This window comes from Rhinoderma darwinii, chromosome 9 (genome assembly GCF_050947455.1).
Source record: "Rhinoderma darwinii isolate aRhiDar2 chromosome 9, aRhiDar2.hap1, whole genome shotgun sequence".
Classification (NCBI taxonomy): domain Eukaryota; kingdom Metazoa; phylum Chordata; class Amphibia; order Anura; family Rhinodermatidae; genus Rhinoderma; species Rhinoderma darwinii.
Window position 1 is genome coordinate 12,155,549 of NC_134695.1, and position 18,047 is coordinate 12,173,595.

The following is an 18,047-nucleotide window of genomic DNA, read 5'->3' on the forward strand; positions in this document are numbered from 1 at the left end:
ATAAAATATCATCCCTCATATAAACAGGGCACTTGTAAGAGGTGCCACTTATTAAGGCTATGTCCACATCACCGTCGCTTTCCGCTGAGGGGTTCCGTCGGATGTTTCCATCTGGTTAATCCCTCAGCGGAAAGGCAAACGGAAATCTCAGCTTCCGTTTCCGTCACCATTGAACTCAATGTTGACGGAAAACTAGCTAATGGTTTCCGTCTGTCACCGTTGTGACAGGATTCTGTCGTTTTGACGGAATCAATAGTGCAGTCGACTGTGCAATGGAACCCTGTCACAACGGTGCCAAACGGAAACCATTAGCTAGGTTTTCGTCACCATTGAGTTCAATGGTGAGGGAAACGGAAGCTGAGGTTTCCACTTGCCTTTCCGCTGAGGGGTTAACCCGACGGAAACCTCAGATGGAACCACTCAACGGAAGGGCAACAGTGAGGTGAAGAGGCCCTATCCCATACAGAATACAGGGTCATGGTATGGGGCGAGTCCTTCAGGGATTCCATCAATCAAGGACTTATGTAACACTTATTCTTTTACAATGTAAAAGTCTTTTAAAAGAACCATACCACACAAAGGTTTACGTTATCATCCCTAACACCATTGCAGTGTCCATTAGCTGTGTGATACATCCTTTCAGGGGCAGGGATTCATGATCACGTAGTTACTGGACAGTTTCAGGAATACAAGTAGCAAATATACATTCAATTATTAGAGTTTACCACAGAAATGTATTCAACATAAAAGCCGTGTAGTACCTACTCCACACACTGGTATCAGGTCTTCACATAAAACATATATACTGTAATGTAGCACCACAAGTAGCAACAATTATACCAAACTCTCCACTGATTCTACACACATCTCTAAGAGTGCATTTTTATTCTACACTCACATCCTAGAAATCAAACACAATACCCTTGCGTAATGGCACACCCTAGACAGCACCATTAAACATGTCACATACATGTTGTATGTACTTTTTAAGGTACTAAACACACATACATATTGTTTATAAAGGTTATACAGTGAGTTTACGTGCAAAGAACTCACAGAGAACAATCATATTGACTAAATGCCAAATAATCCCGCAATGTTCTCATTGCCGTCTATTCTTCTCCCTTCAGTCACTAATTCTGGTGCTTCATGTTATGTTTGAACCTCTAAGTCCATTTAGAAATAATGTGCATATTTAGATGTTCCCATACCATGATCTTAATTTGATTTTATTTAGGGCAAATTTTTAATTTATGTTCCGAATGCTGACTGCACATATGAAAATTCTTTCACAGAAAATCATACATGTTTTATTACTGGTACTTTAGCCTGAGATAATGTGGACATGCCTAACTGAACTTCCATTCTAAGCATTTTCAATCGAGTCGTCTAATAATTTCTTAATTGACTCTGCAGGAGATTGAGACCTGAACTCACAATTCTTATTGGCCTGTTATTAAGTGCAACATTTCCCTGATTCCATGGCAGTTCCTTACAAAGGAAGACCCCATCTTGTCCGGCATGGCCAATGGAAGCCCTGGATGCGGTCTTTTTTTTTTTGTTAATTTTGTGTCACTTCAATAGCCCAAGAAACAGAAAACAAGAAAGCTTCACTGTCTTTAAGGGTAATCACTTAATCAACTGCTCCTGGCAGTAGAATAACATTTCTAGATGTGGCACTTGCATTCCGATGATGTAGTTCTCATTTACTATCTCACACCGCCAGAAAAATCCCAGTAACAGTTGTCCAAGCTGTCCATAAAATAACAGCGCTCTCCAAATGTTTGTGGTTGTGAAAAAGGCAAAACAATTATGTAGTCTTTTACCCCTAGAGTTGCAATCAATATAATTGTCCTAGAGTGAGATGGAAACCTGGAAAGACAACATAGTAAAGAGCGATGATATGTTGCCAAAGGCTAATGTAGTTGTCATCCTTTGTCTCAGTTGTGCAATTTATTTTTGAGATGAGTGAGACGTTAAAAAGCTGTATAGAAATTGACCAAAAGATCCTGGGAAGACAAAGCTCAAAGAAGGGCAGGTAGTCTTTAAAAACCAGGTATGTGGCAATAAGCTTCTAGTGATGCAAGTAAGATGTACAGCAACCACAAACCAACAAATGCAAGGGAAGTCAGGATTTTGGGAAGTCGTGGACCCCCAAGTTCTCCTCCTATTGGTGGCCTTCTGCGGTAAAGGAGAACACCGAGGCAGATAACCGAGAGCCCAGTGAAGAGGGTGACAGAAAACGCCAGGCTACCAGGGTCCACATGGAAACTTTTTCCCTTTCCAGCCCAGAATATAGAAGCAATGCTCCATGCAACACCTAAGCCCAAGAATACATTGACTGCATTGCTACCTGTCACATTACCAATGGAAGCATCAGCATGAGGGTCTTGGACTGCTGCCACTTTGCTTGCAAATGTGTCTAAAGGGAAAAATAAAATATATAATTAAGTAAATGCACAATGCAAATTTAGGATACAGTTTACATGCACATCCTTTTGACAAGCTCCTTATAGTTTCTTGAATTAAAAGCATTGTATAGCTTTACATAAACCAGATTGATTTCCTTATATATGTGGTCAAAGGTAAAATATTATTTAGAGGTATTTTATTATATTACGTTATATTTAATGCATTTTTCATAATAGAATAAATGCAAGCAAGATGATCATGGGTCCATATTGCTATGGCAGACCCCTCTATAATAGGGACAGGAGGTGTAGCTATAGGGAATGCAGATGTTGCAAATGCACCCAGGCCTTGGTAGCTGGGGGCCCTATTAGAGATTTTGTGTTGGGGCACTAGAGCTTCTAGTAAGGCCTCTGGTTGGGGCTAGATACTTCTCAATGAATCTTTTGCAATGCCTTGACATTTGCAAATCAATAGGACTAAGAAAGAACTCATCTGTGCTTAACCATTGTGGTTATATTCATTGTGGTCATATTATAATTAGGTCTTCCATTAAAAGCGTAATAATTGTAATAAGCTAGAAGCAAAAGCTGAATAGAAAATTCGCTATACTCCGCTATAGTAATGCCACCTGTTAGCTGTCAGCCTAAAAATATCATGTGACCATGTAGGTGTATCGACAAAGGAGCAGAGATCCAATTGTTCAATTCAATTGCAGCCTTTAGAATGTGACCGCAAACACAGCCTTATCGGGGGATTTATACATTCATATAATGACCACGTCTACCTCCACCCAGTTAGGTCATCTCCCTCCCCAAAAACAGAGAAACATTATAACCTACTTTATAGAGCAGTCCATACCTGGTACAGATGTACCCAGGGCAACAAAGACCACAGCAGTGACGGAGTCTTTGAGGCCAACTGTGCAGCCAAAGTGTGCAGCCAGGTCACCAGTGACAGCAGTGAGGATTCCAATGATGCAGATGGAGACCAGAAAGCAGGCCCAACCACCCCAGTATTCAGTGGGGGGCACAAAGGCAAACAGCACCTTCCAGAAGACGGTCAGGAAATGCATGATGTAGTCACAGCAACTGGGTAGCCCTTCCTCACTGCTCTCCTCATCATCATCATCTCCTGCCCAGGATGTAACATGCAGAAAGGGATTGGGGAGTTTGGAAGAAGAGGACAGCGCCAAAGCAAGGAACAGAGGAAAATGAGCAAAAAAAATAATATAGATTCATGGACAAATTGGATAAAAAATAGGATAGTGATAAAATGATAATAGGAGTAATATCGGAGAATAGATAAAGAAAGGAAAATGTGGGGAAGGGCAGCATGCCAGCAGAAATGGCATGTGCAAGGTGGGGAGAGGGGGAAGCAGTGTTAGTGGTGTGGAGAAATGTGCAAAAGCATGTGTGCATGTAAAATATGTGGCAAAAAGTAGTGAGAATTTTAAGGTTAGTGTGTAATATAAAACTAAGTGTGCAACAGTGCAAAGCTGTTTTGTGTGCTGGTGCTGGCGTAAGCATGAGACTAAATGTAAAGCCTTCCCGTGTTCTGGGAAAGCTATGGACAAACGCCATTGATAATGATGTGTAGACAGTGATCATGTGCAGAATGTCACATTCTCACCTGCGCTGACAGTGACGGCGCTCACAAACTGCTCCCTCCAACTGCTGCTCCCAACAACCAAAGCCAAGTTTGCTTTTTTAATCAGCTTGTCCACTGTGCTCTATATGAAATGAAAGGAGGACAGGTTGACTTCACGAGCCACAGGTTGTAGTATAAAGATGTTGACAGCATAGAAAAATCAATCATAAGAAAAAGGCATGCTGAGGAAACTGGCTTAGAAGATTGGTTGGCACCACCCTAAATATTATAAATAAGTGGAAAAAAATACCACCAATAAGGGAGTACCCAAATGGATTCCTGGAATATATCAGAACAAGAAAAGAGATAGTGGACATCCACAAAATATGGGCACTAGAATTATATGGAATGTAAATATATCTTTATTTAAGAACAACGACCATCAAGTAATAAAACTTAAGAAGGGATAACATAAGATTATGTTGATGGCATTGAAAAATGTTAGACAAGGCACAGAACAGAGACTTAGGTCATTCTTGCAGCACAAAGCATCGAAGAAATGGAGCGATGAATGATGAGTAAAACTACAGATGTTACAATGTTTCTTTTTTTTCACCGAACGTTCGTTTCTTAAATACTGTTTGTACATTGTCTTTTTTCTAAAATATTTCCAAGAAAAGACTTTGCGTTGTCCCATAGAAAATTCCACCAATATATGCCTTATATTGAACTATTAGGGCAAAGCCCCACGTGGCGGAATTGCTCTTGAATTCCGCTGCGGACACTCCGCAGCGTTAATCCGCAGCGGACCCGTTTCTCCATTGCCTCCCACTTCTTTTTAGTAGGCTTCGTTTAGACGAGGCTGAAAATTCCGCTGCGGAGCATAGGCTGCGGTGCGGAATTTGGTGTCCGCAGCATACAATGGATGTTGCGGACCAGTGGCGGACTGGTTGCGGACTCATTGCGGAAGTTCTCCATTGACTTCAATGGAGATTCTAAATTCCGCAATGAAGTCCGCAGATGTCATGCACATGTTATGTGTGCTGCGGATGTGTATTGCTTTTTTAACATCACATTTCTTCATTCTGGCTGGACCTATGTATTTCTAGGTCTACAGCCAGACTGAGGAAGTCAATGGGGCTCCCGTAATTACGGGTGACTATGTGTGTGCACCCATAATTACGGGTGACTACGTGAGTGCACCCGTAATTACAGGAGCGTTGCTAGGTGATGTCAGTAAATAGTCACTGTCCAGGGTGCTGAAAGAGTTAAGCGATCGGCAGTAACTGTTTCAGCACCCTGGACAGTGACTACCGATCACAATATACAGCAACCTGTAAAAAAATAGAAGTTCATACTTACCGAAAACTCCCTGCTTCTTTCTCCAGTCCGGCTTCCCAGGATGACGTTTCAGTCTAAGTGACGGCTGCAGCCAATCACAGGCTGCAGTGGTCACATGGACTGCCGCGTCATCCAGGGAGGTCGGACTGGATACCGAAAGAGGGACGCGTCACCAAGGCAACGGCCGGTAAGTAGGAAATTCTTTTACTTTCACTAGGGAAAGTGCTGTCCCTTCTCTCTATCCTGCACTGATAGAGAGAAGGGAAGTACTTTCACCGCAATACGCAGCAGCCAGTCCGCATCAATTTACTGCACATTTTGGGCAGATCCGCCACAGAATCTGCAACGCAGATTCTGTGCGGCATTGATGCGGACAGTTGCGGAGGAAAACCGCCACGTGGGGGCATGCCCTTAGGGTCTACAGAGAATTTTTCAACCAATGGAACAGATTTTAATTGGTCAATAATCCTTTTGTTTTCACAGATTATTGTCTCAAATGCTCCTTATTTGACAAAAATCACCTTTCAGATACATTGCTCAGAGATGAACAACATGTGGCATATCTCTTTCTGACCATGACAATTGCTACTGATCATGAGTAGTATTTGTTAGCACACCTATCAAGACTACACTGGCCCACCAGAAGCTCCTCCAGCGGGCTTATGCTCTGACACAATAATAGCCCCCTAAAGTCCAGCAGATGAAACCCCCATTGGGAGATGATTTGGGCCCAATAACTTGCTACTAGAGTCTAATTCTTATGGGTTTAAAAACAAATAATAATATTAGATATTATTAACATTTTCTTTGATACCAATAAAGATCACAATGAAATTAAAAGTTGACAGGCACAATTTCTGTGGTGGGACTACAAAACGCCAATCTCACACTAAGGGCTTATTCAGACGAACGTATAATAGGTCTGTGCAACGCGCTTGATTTTCACGCGCCTCGCACGGACCTATGTTCGTTTATGGGGCCGTGCAGACTGTCCGCGAGTTTCACGCAGCGTGTGTCCGCTGCGTAAAACTCACGACATGTCCGTTATTTGTGCGTTGTTCGCGCATCAGGCACCCATTGAAGTCAATGGGTGCGTGAAAATCACGTGTAGCACACGGAAGCACTTCCGTGTGACGCGCCTGATTCGCGCAACAGCAGTAAGAATCATGAATGAAAACAGAAAAGCACCACGTGCTTTTCTGTTTACAAACATACAAACCGAGTGTCATAATGATGGCGGCTGCGCGAAAATCACGCAGCCACGCATCATACGCGGCTGACACACGGAGCTGTTAAGTACCTTTTGCACGTGCAAAACGCCACGTTATTTGCAGGCGCAAAACGCACACGCTCGTGTGAATCCGGCCTAACACCGATACAAGGCCCAATTTTCACATCTGGTACAAATATGGAGCCATGTATGGACTGTTTTAAGATTAGGTTGTTGGCTATTGTCATAACCTTGAAGATTTCTCAATTTTACCCTTGTGTTTTTTTTCTGATATTTTTATTTCTCACTTTTCTTATCCATCTCACCTTGAACTCATATGACTCCTCTATTATGATTTCCGTCTTGCGATGTTCCCCCAGACTGGGGCTTCCTGCAATCTCCTCACCACTTTTGGCACACACCACCCACTTTTCACCAGCCTCACCTATATTGAAAACATCACAGGTTAAAACAATATAAGCAAGGACTATACGAAAATAGTTTTTATTGCTGCTGTAAATGTAACATGCAAATTCAACTCACTGCATTGTACCTATAAACTCAGCGAGCAAGCAGATGCATTGTGATTGTCATTGGAAGTTGCACCTCAGGGTGATGGCAATTTTCTGCACTGGGCCTAACAGTTTCAAGTCACCCAACAAGAACATGATGCAATCTGTTAAATGCAAATGTCCATAATTTCCCACGGAAGGAAAAAAAAATAGCAACCCCAAGATTTTCTACTAGAGACAGTACCCTGCATTCATATGTTATTGTTTTTCCATTGGTGATATTCACAACCGTAGCTCATACAACATAAATAACAATATGTCACTTCATGACTTTCTCTATTTCACTTCCTGATTAAAAATAATAATCATAACAACGGATTGAGTTATTTTTAGCCTATGTTGGGCCTCATGCAAACCTCAGAGCCGTGTGTAGGAGGCTGTAAGGCGGCACAAAGAATCTCTGCGGCTCCATACTAGCAATGCTTATAGGAAAGAATAGCTCCATATTATAGCGTCTAATGGAACATGGTACAATTTTGTATTCATGTGGAATCCAACAACAAAAAAAACCCCTCTGTATGCCTCTGTATGAGATTGGAGGCATATGGAGGTACAGTACCTCCTCTCTGCATTTCCGGTTCCCCAAGTTCAATGAAGAAGTTCTTGTTTTTTTCGTATAATTCATCATCAATGATCTGTATCTCAATATACCTCCTGAAAGAAGATACGTGTTCATTGACAGAATACTAGCAAAAATATCCAAACTGAAATAAGAAAGTCAACAGTATTGAGCACATGGACCATAAATCATATACATTCACTTTATCCATCAGGAATCAACATATAAATCTTTTAGAACTGTAGATCTTCATCTTAAGCCTTTATGCTGTTTTATCCCTACTGCATCTCTCCATTGTGATGGATCCTGACTCTTCTACGTGATATTCTAACAATCTTCAATCTTGTGGTGTCTAATTCTCTTTTTGTTAGGTATTTAACTTTTTGGATTTTCAGAAAAATAATTGTATTCATCTTGTTTGTGACTACTTTTCCCACATGTATCCCCTATCCACAGGTTTAGGGGATACATGTGTGATCGCTGGGAGTCCGACTGCTAGGACTCTCAGTGATGATGAGAACGGGGGACCGAAAGTCCCCCGAAGAGCTCCATGAGAATGGAGCGACGGTGCGCATGCTCAGCCAGCGCTCTGTTTATTTCTAAAGTTCTTCCAAAACTGCTGCCTCCGGGAGCTCCAAAGAACTAAATGAAGCGCTGGTCAAGCATGCGCACCAGTGCTCAAGTGGAGCTCTTCGGGGGACTTTGACTTTTGGTCTCCCATTCTCCTCAATGCTGGGGGTCCGAGTGGTCAGACCCCCAGCAATCACATATGCTAGTTGAGAGACTGCAAGCGAGGTGTTGCTGAGTGGAGCGAGAGTGCAGTAAAATGCGATTTTGCAGATAAGTGCATAGTTAAAGAGGCTCTGTCACCAGATTTTGCAACCCCTATCTGCTATTGCAGCAGATAGGCGCTGCAATGTAGATTACAGTAACGTTTTTATTTTTAAAAAACAAGCATTTTTGGCCAAGTTATGACCATTTTTGTAGTTATGCAAATGAGGCTTGCAAAAGTCCAAGTGGGTGTGTTTAAAAGTAAAAGTCCAAGTGGGCGTGTATTATGTGCGTACATCGGGGCGTTTTTAATACTTTCACTAGCTGGGCGCTCTGAAGAGAAGTAACATCCTCTTCTCTTCAGAACGCCCAGCTTCTGACAGTGCAGACCTGTGACGTCACTCACAGGTCCTGCATCGTGTCGGCCACATCGGCACCAGAGGCTACAGTTGATTCTGCAGCAGCATCAGCGTTTGCAGGTAAGATCGACTTACCTGCAAACGCTGATGCTGCTGCAGAATCAACTGTAGCCTCTGGTGCCGATGTGGCCGTCACGATGCAGGACCTGTGAGTGATGTCACAGATCTGCACTGTCAGAAGCAGGGCGTTCTGAAGAGAAGAGGATGTTACTTCTCTTCAGAGCGCCCAGCTAGTGAAAGTATTAAAAACGCCCCGATGTACGCACATAATACACGCCCACTTGGACTTTTACTTTTAAACACACCCACTTGGACTTTTGCAAGCCTCATTTGCATAACTACAAAAATGGTCATAACTTGGCCAAAAATGCTCGTTTTTTAAAAATAAAAACGTTACTGTAATCTACATTGCAGCGCCTATCTGCTGCAATAGCAGATAGGGGTTGCAAAATCTGGTGACAGAGCCTCTTTAAACAAAGGGCCATTCTCTCCAATGATAACTGTGTATTTGGTTATATTGTTGTTTTGTTGTTTTATTTGCATTGTTGTTTTATTTGCATGTGGTGGGATTACAATTGTTTGCAAAGGTTAAAAAGAAAAAAAAAATCTGTTTAATTTACAGCACCTGGGCTTTGTTTGCTTCCTAAACTGCAGAGTTAATAGAATACAAGCAAAGTTTTGCTGAGTGGAGCGACAGTGCAGTAAAGTGCGATTTTGCAGATAAGTGCATAGTTAAACAAAGGGCCATAGGAAAATAAGGTTTGGTAATTTTTCTTTGTGCATTTTTGTGTATTCTGTACCACAAAAGTTTTTTTATTTGTCTTGCTATACTGTTTATCCCCATTTAAAAATGTGCTCCATGGACAATGCTACCAGGTGTGTCTTGTGCAATGTATGCAGGCCTTGAACAGCCGTTTAAGGGTGAATATCTTTGCACTAGATGCATGCATGTTGTGTATTTGGAAGCCCAGGCATTGGATCTAAATATGCAGCATTGCAAACCATGGGAGGAGTTTAGAACTCACTGAGCAAACATTGGCTGTGGGTGGAGGGGGCAATCTCAGGATCTTCAGATTAGTAGCTGGGTAAGGCCCTGTTCACACAGTTTTTTTACGCAGAAACCAAGATGGAAAACGCACTAAAAAACAGCTAAAAACGCCTCCCATCCATTCTCCCGCGAGCAGTACAACCGGCTCACGGGAAGAAGAACCGACATGCCCTATCTTCGGGCATTTATGTCTCTGACCTCCCATTGGCATCAGAGAAAGCGCTATGATACCACAAAAACTTACCTAAGAAAACAGGAATCAGCAGGAGATCCCTTTAATTTATTACTTAAGGAATTTTCCAGACAAAATTTTGAGGCTGAATTTTCTGCCTGCGAAAAACTCTGTGTGAACAGGGCCTTACAGTTAGGCCGGATTCACACGGGCGTGTGCGTTTTGCGCACACAAAAAACGTGGCATTTTGCGTGCGCAAAAGGCACTTAACAGCTCCGTGTGTCATGATCATATGGTGCGCGGCTGCGTGCTTTTCGCGCAGTCGCCATCATTCTAACACTCTGTACGTTTGTAAACAGAAAAGCACGTGGTGCTTTTCTGTTTTCGTTCATACTTTTCACTGCTGTTGCGTGAATCACGCGCGTCCCACGGAAGTTCTTCCATGTGCCATGCGTTGTTTTCACGCACCCATTGACTTCAATGGGTGCGTGATGCGCGAAATACGCTCAAAGAACAGACATGTTGTGAGTTTTCCGCAGCGGACTCGCGTAAAAATCACGGACTGTCTGCACGGCCCCATAGACTAATATAGGTCCGTGCAAGGCACGTGAAAATCATGCGCGTTGCACGGACATATATCACGTTCGTCTGAATAAGCCCTTCGAGGAAGGGGTAGGAAAAAAAGTGCCAGGGAGGCGAGTCCTGAACTGGCACTACCTAGTAAATATGCCTGTTTGGCTGATATTAGGAATGCAAGTCCAGGGCCAGCATCACGACAGCAGGACGTTTCTCCTAGCAATCAGGACAAGGACTGCTGTAGGATGGATGGAAGTAGGAGTGCAGCAAAGGTCAGACAGATGCTCATGGTAGGGGATTCTATTATTAGGCGGACAGATAGGGCAGGGGCATAGTTGGGGGGCAGGCGGGGCATGTGTCCCCGGGCGCAACTCGGAGGTAGGGAAGGGGGGGCGTCGCAGAGCAGACGTATCAAAGCAGCTGATCGCAGCTGACAGGCGCCCTGTATGCCGGGCGGCTGCAGCAGCGATTAGCGTTAGGAGGAGGCAGGAGGTCTTGCAGCGGCATTCTGACTGAGGTCGGTTACGGCCTAGGGGTGAACCAGTCCAGTCAATTGACCTGTCGCCTGACCTCACTTCCCTGACATGAGGTCAGGTGACTCAGGTTAGGTTACTGGACTGGTTCACTCCCAGGCCGGCACCGACCCCAGTCAGAACGCCGCTGCAAGACCCCCTTCCTCCTCCTAACGGTGAGTCACATCAGGCGGAGCGGAGAGTGGTAGTGGTAGGCTACCGCTACCACTCTTGCAGCAGTGTGGCACTAAGTACAAGGGGGGTGGGGGTTCATTGAGACTAAGTACAAAAAGGGGTTGTGTGGCACTACGCACAAGGGGGGGGCTGTGTGGAACTAAGTACAAAGGGTGTTCATTGGCACGAATTACAAGGGGGAGGGGGGTTGTGTGGCACTAATTACAAGAGGGCGGGGGGTTGTGTGGCACTAAGTACAAGGGGAGGGGGTTGTGTGGCACTAAGTACAAGGGGGTTGTGTGCACTAAATATAATGGGGAGGGGGGTTGTGTGGCACTAAGTACAAGGTGGGATGTGGCACTAAGTACAAGGGAGGGCTGTGGGCAATATCTACAATTGGGGCTGTGTGTGGCGCTATCTACAAGGGGGGCTGTGTGTGGCGCTACCTACAACACGGGGGTTGTGTGGTATTAATTACAAGAGAGGGGCTGTGTGTGGCGCTATCTACAAGAGGGGACTGTGTGTGGCACTATCTATAGGGGGCTGTGTGTGGCACTATCTACACGAGGGGCTGTGTGTAGTGCTATCTACAGGGGGCTGTGTGTGGCACTATCTACAAGGGGGGCTGTGTGTGGTGCTATCTACAGGGGGCTGTGTGTGGCACTATTTAAAGTGGGGCTGTGTGTGGAGCTATCTACAGGGGGCTGTGTGGCGTTATATACAAGGGGGGCTGTGTGTTGCTCTGTCTACAAGGGGGGGGTCTGTGTGTGGTGCTATCTACAGGGGACTGTGTGGCGCTGTCTACAGGGGGGCTGTGTTTGGCACTATCTACAAAGGGGGGCTGTGTGTGGAGCTATCTATGGGGGGCTGGGTGGCATTATATACAAGAGCGGGGCTGTTTGTGGCGCGATCTACAAGGGGGGCTGTGTGTGGCGCTATCTACAAGAGGGGACTGTGTGGCACTATCTATAGGGGGCTGTGTGTGTCACTATCTACACGAGGGGCTGTGTGTAGTGCTATCTACAGTGGGCTGTGTGGGTCACTATCTACAAGGAGGGCTGTGTGTGGTGCTATCTACAGGGGGCTGTGTGTGGCACTATCTAAAGGGGGGCTGTGTGTGGAGCTATCTACAGGGGGCTGTGTGGTATATACAAGGGGGGCTGTGTGTTGCTCTGTCTACAAGGGGAGTTTGTGTGTGGTACTATCTACAGGGGACTGTGTGGCGCTGTCTACAGGGGGGCTGTGTTTAGCACTATCTACAAGGGGGGGGCTGTGTGTGGAGCTATCTATGGGGAGCTGGGTGGCATTATATACAAGAGCGGGGCTGTGAGTGGCGCGATCTACAAGGGGGGCTGCTTGTGGCGCTATCTACTAGAGGGGGCTGTGTGGCGCTGTCTACAGGGTACTGTGTGTGGCGCCATCTACAAGGAGGCTGTGTGTGGCGCCATCTACAAGGGGGCTGTGTGTGGCGCTATCTACAAGGGGGCTGTGTGTGGCGCTATCTACACGGGGGCTGTGTGTGGTGCTATCTACAAGGGGGTGTATGAGCTTACTATTGCAGGACAATTATTTCTGCGAGGAAACCGTATCCTGATGCCTCAAAATTTACGAAGACAAACTCTACAATTAGCCCATGAGGGACATCAAGGCATTGTGCGCACCAAACAATGGGTACGTGAGAAAGTTTGGTGGCCAGGAATTGATAAGGATGTGGAACATCTGGTTTCCTCATGTCGGGCCTGTCAGCTGGTGGGCAGCAAACCCAAACCAGAACCAGTCACACATACAGTTTTACCTAACGGCTCATGGGAAGAGCTGGCTATTGATCTGTGTGATATCCCATCTGGACACCACCTTTTAGTAGTTGTGGATTATTATTGACGTTGGCAAGAGGTAATAATTCTCACTAAAGCAACTTCGTCAACTGTAATTGATGGGTTGGAACGTATCTTTGCTTCTCATGGTTTGCCTAAGCTGATTGTAAGTGATAATGGCTCACAGTATACTTCCAAAGAATTTCAGGACTATCTAAATTTAAATGCCATTGTACTGTACATTATCGTACAACCCCATATTGGCCACAGGCTAATGGAGAAGTGGAACGCCAGAACCAGACCCTGTTAAAAACTTTACGAATTGCTCATTTGAAGGGCAGAGACTGGAAAAAAGAACTGTAGCGTTTTCTTTTGGCTTATCGTACAACTCCACATACTACTACAGGGGTCAGTCCTGCTGAACTTCTTTGTGGACGCAAATTCAGGACAAAATTACAAGATGTTTTGGTTCCAGTTCCCACTGGTCTTGGGAGTTTTAGGGAGGTTGATGAGTAAAGAAAGATCCGGGGTCAACAGTATGTGAACCACTGATGCCATTGTCAAACTAGTGACCTCAAACAAGGAGATAAAGTATTGCTTCAAACAAACCTGTTTAACAAACTGTTAAACTGAATCTTTGCCTCAGGTGCTGGAAAACCTAGCTACGCCTCTGGATAATGTCACCTGTCGCCGCGACTGTGAATGCCGAACAGTGTGTTGTCTGCCGGGTGCTCGGGTTCGGAATATTTCAGATCAAATAGATGGATTGCTGGGTGGGGCTGGGGAAGACCCAGCCACCATGGTATACATCGGTACTAATGACAAAGTCAGTGGGAGAGGGAAGGTCCTTAAAAATTATTTAAGGGAAGTAGGAGAGAACCTAAAGTCCAGGACCTTTAAGGTAGTGATTTCAGAAATACTACCAGTGCCATGAGTGTCACTAGAAAGACTGCGGGAGAATAGGGAGTTAAATAAGTGGCTTAGAGATTGGTGCAGGAAGGAAGGGTTTGGGTTCATAGAGAACTGGGCTGACTTCTCTGTCGGCTACAGGCTCTATGGTAGGGATGGGCTGCATCTAAATGGGGAGGGCGCAGCTGTGCTAGGGGAAAGAATGGTTAGACGACTGGAGGAGCTTTTAAACTAGAATCTGGGGGAGAGAGGGTGGGGATACACAAACGGGGCTAGATAGAATACATAGGGCGTGGGATACAGAAGGGGTTAATGGGGATCTAGTGTGGGCTGGGGATAGCAAGCCGAGTAGGGAGGTGACTAGGAATAAATATGGACCTAAGAATAATAAAGGTGTTGATAAGATCAAATGTATGCTGGCGAATGCAAGAAGTCTTGCAAGTAAAATGGACAAGTTGGAGATTGACCAACATGGATTATGATGTAGTGGGCATAACACAAACCTGGCTGGATGAGAGCCATGACTGGGTAACAAATGTGGGGGGCTACACAGTATTCAGAAGGGATAGAAAAGATAAAAAAGGTGAAGGGGTTTGTCTGTTTCTAAAATCCAACCTAAGACCAGTCCTGAATGAAGACATTGGGGGAGACTGTGACAGTGTGGAGTCTTTATGGGTAAATATTCAGGGAGTGATTAATAACCCCTTCTTGCAAAATCACGTACAGTTACCTGATGGGCACTAGTCTGTTAGCGCATTCCCACGTAACTGTACATGATGGTGATGGAGCTAGCTCAGGAGCTGAGCCAGCGCCATCACTGACCGGTGCCAGTTGTATTGTATAGCTGGCACCCTGATGTAACGGCCTGGACTTGAGCTAGCCTCCGATCCGGCCGATTAACCCCTCAGATGCTGTGTTCAATAGAGATCGCATCATGTGAGGGTTTTTTTAGCCACCAGCACCCCAGCAACCTGATCGCTGGGTTGCCGGTCGCTGCAATGGCCACTGGAGGCCTAATACTGGTCTCCAGGTCTGCCAGCAACTGAAGCCTCCTATGCCCCGCTAGGAGTCGGGGCATAAAAGGCTTCCGGTACCATCAGCAAGATGGCGCCAGATCAGCTTCCGGCTCAGAAGCTGAGCCTGTGTCATCAGCAGTGGGTGTCTGTTGTATGTTACAGCAGCCCCCCTGCTGTAACGGCAGGAACTGGAGCTAGCTCTGATTCCTGCCATTAAACGACGAAAGCGATTGCTGCATCTTAGTGGTTTGTAGCAAATTGGCAGCCATGCCAACTGATGGCAAGGCCGCCGACTGCTACTATGGCAACAGGAGGCCTAAAAATAGCCTCCTGTCTGCCATTACGGAAGCCGATTAGGCCCCGACCGGAGGCCCCGACCGGAGTGAACAACTGACTGTTCTAATACATTGCACTACATAGGTAGTGCAATGTATTAGAACATCAATCAAACAGTTGGAGCTTCAAGTCCCCTAGTGGGACTAAAGAAAATTGTAAAAGAATTAAAGTTGTAAAAAAAACAATAAAAGTTTCAAGTAATAAAATAAAACACAATCGCCCTTTTTCACTTATCAAGTCATTTATTATTGAAAAAAATAATAAAGCCATACATATTTGTGACCGTAACGACTTGAAATATTACAATATTATGTTATTTATCCCGGGCATTGAACGCCTTAAAAAAAAACGTTAAATTACTGCCATAATTGCTGGTTTTTTGGTCACTTTGTCTTTCAAAAATTGAAATGAAAAGTGAACAAAAAGTCGCATGTATCCAAAAATGTTACCGATAAAGACTATAAGGGTATGTTCACATGACCTATTTTGGGGCCGTTTTTCGGGCTGTAAATGCCCGAAAAACTTCCAAAAAATCGGATCAGAACGCCTCCAAGCATCTGCCCATTGATTTCAATGCGTGTGAACATACCCTTACTCGTCTCACAAAAAGAAAGCCCTCATACAGCTCCATCGATGAAAAAATTAAAAAGTTATGGCTCTCGCAACTTAGCGACAGAAATAATACATTCTTTTTACAAAAGTAATTTTATTGTGCAAAAAGTTGTAAAACATAAAAATGTGCTATAAATTTGGTATCGTACTGACCCGCAGAATAAAGTTAGCATGTAATTTATTATGCGTGGTGAACGCTGTATAAAAAAAAATTAAAAACTATGCCAGAATTTATGTTTTTTGGTTACCTTGGCTCCCAAAAAAAAGGATAAAAAGTGATCAAAAAGTCGCATGTACCCCAAAATGGTACCAATAATAACTACAGCTCGTCCCGCAAAAAAAACAGCCATCATACCACTACATCTATGAAAAAATTAAATAAGTTAAGGCCCCAATAAGTCAGGAAATAAAAAATATGCAGTTGTGCAGGCCCGAGGGGAACATTTCTTCCTTTTTCAAGAGGCGATTTATCAAGGCCCTAAAACTAGGGTACCAGGAAGAGGAGGACTCAAACATATCTGCTGGAAGCGAGGGTGCCCGCATTATACCAGTACAACACTCCCCAGCAAAATTCCACAAACTGCAAAGGTGCGGAGTGTGGACCAAAAGGGGGATAAGAAACTACACCAATTATCAGTGCTACACTGGCCTGTGCAGAAAGGATTGCTTCACAGCGTAACAAACATCTATGGATTATTTTATTCTTTTTTTTTACCCCATTATTATACCACCTGACTATGCCCCTGATATACTCTGTGTAACTCACGTGTACCCCCCACATTATAAACTGAAATACCAGTAATACTCAAACAGAACAACTACCAAGCAAAATCCACGCTCCAAAAGCCAAATGGCGCTCTCTCCCTTCTGAACCCTACAGTGTGCCCAAACAGCAGTTTACTTCCACATATACGGCATCGCCTGGAGAACCCTTTTAACAATTTTTGGGGTTTGTGTCTCTAGTGGACAAGCATGACATTTGCCACCGAAATGGCATATCTAGGGAAAAATTTTAATTTTTACTTCTCACCTTCCGCAGCGCAGTCATTTATGGAAAAGATCTGTGGGGTGAAAATGCTCACTACACCCCTTAATAAATGCCTTGATGGGTGCAGCTTCCAAAATGGGGTTACTTCGCAGGGGTTTCTTTTATTATTTTACATCAGAGCTTCTGCAATTGTGAACCAATACTTTGTAAGTTGTCAAATTAGGCCTCAATTTTACATGGTAGTCTTTCACTCCTGAGCCTGGTCGAATGTCCAGGCAAAAGATAAAGGCCACATCTAGGGTGTTTCTAAAACTGGGAAACACAGCATAATAATTAGAGAGCTGTCTTGCTATGGTGGCACAAGCTGGGCACCACATATTGGCATATCTATGGAAAAAATAAATTTTTCAGTCTGCAACATCGAGTGCACACTAATTTCTGCAAAACACCTGCAGGGTTAACATGCTCACTACGCCCCTAGGTGAATACCTTGAGGGGTGTTGTTTCCAAAATGGGGTCACTTCTGGGGGGTTTCACTGTTTTGGTCCCACAGGGGCTTTGCAATTGCGACATAGCGCCCAGAAACCAATCCAGCAAAATCTGTACTCCAAAAGCCAAATGGCGCTCCTCCCCTTCTGAGCCCTACTGTGTGCCAAAACAGCAGTTTATGACCACATATGGGGTATTGCCGTACTCAGGAGAAATTGATTTACAAATGTTTTGTTGAGAAAATATTTATTTTTTTTTAGCTAAAAATACGTGTTATTGAAGATGAGGGATTTTTTTTATTTTCACTGCCCAAATCTAATAAAGTCTATGAAACATGTTTGAGGGTCAAAATGCTCACTACACCCCTAGATTAATTTTTCACGTGGTGTAGTTTCGTGAATGGAGTCACTTTTGGGTAGTTTCCACTGTACTGGTACCTTAGGGGCTTTACAAACGCGACATGGTTCCAAGAAATCAATCCAGCAAAATCTGTACTCCAAAAACTAAATGGCGCTCCTTCTCTTCTGATC

General features: G+C 44.3%; 1 protein-coding gene across 2 annotated transcripts in view; it reads right to left on the reverse strand.

Moving 5' to 3' along the window:
* Nucleotides 1-353: 353 nt before the first annotated feature.
* Nucleotides 354-18,047, reverse strand: part of LOC142660601 (sodium/calcium exchanger 1-like) — a 140,165-nt gene continuing 122,471 nt past the window's right edge. For both annotated transcript variants that reach the window (XM_075837269.1, XM_075837268.1), the window contains exons 3-7: nt 7,682-7,776; nt 6,877-6,995; nt 4,042-4,141; nt 3,271-3,543; nt 354-2,422 (exon numbers count right to left, since the gene is read on the reverse strand). In XM_075837269.1, coding sequence (XP_075693384.1) covers nt 2,046-2,422; nt 3,271-3,543; nt 4,042-4,141; nt 6,877-6,995; nt 7,682-7,776 — 964 coding nt within the window. In that variant the 3' untranslated portion in view covers nt 354-2,045. The remainder of the gene's footprint in view (nt 2,423-3,270; nt 3,544-4,041; nt 4,142-6,876; nt 6,996-7,681; nt 7,777-18,047) is intronic.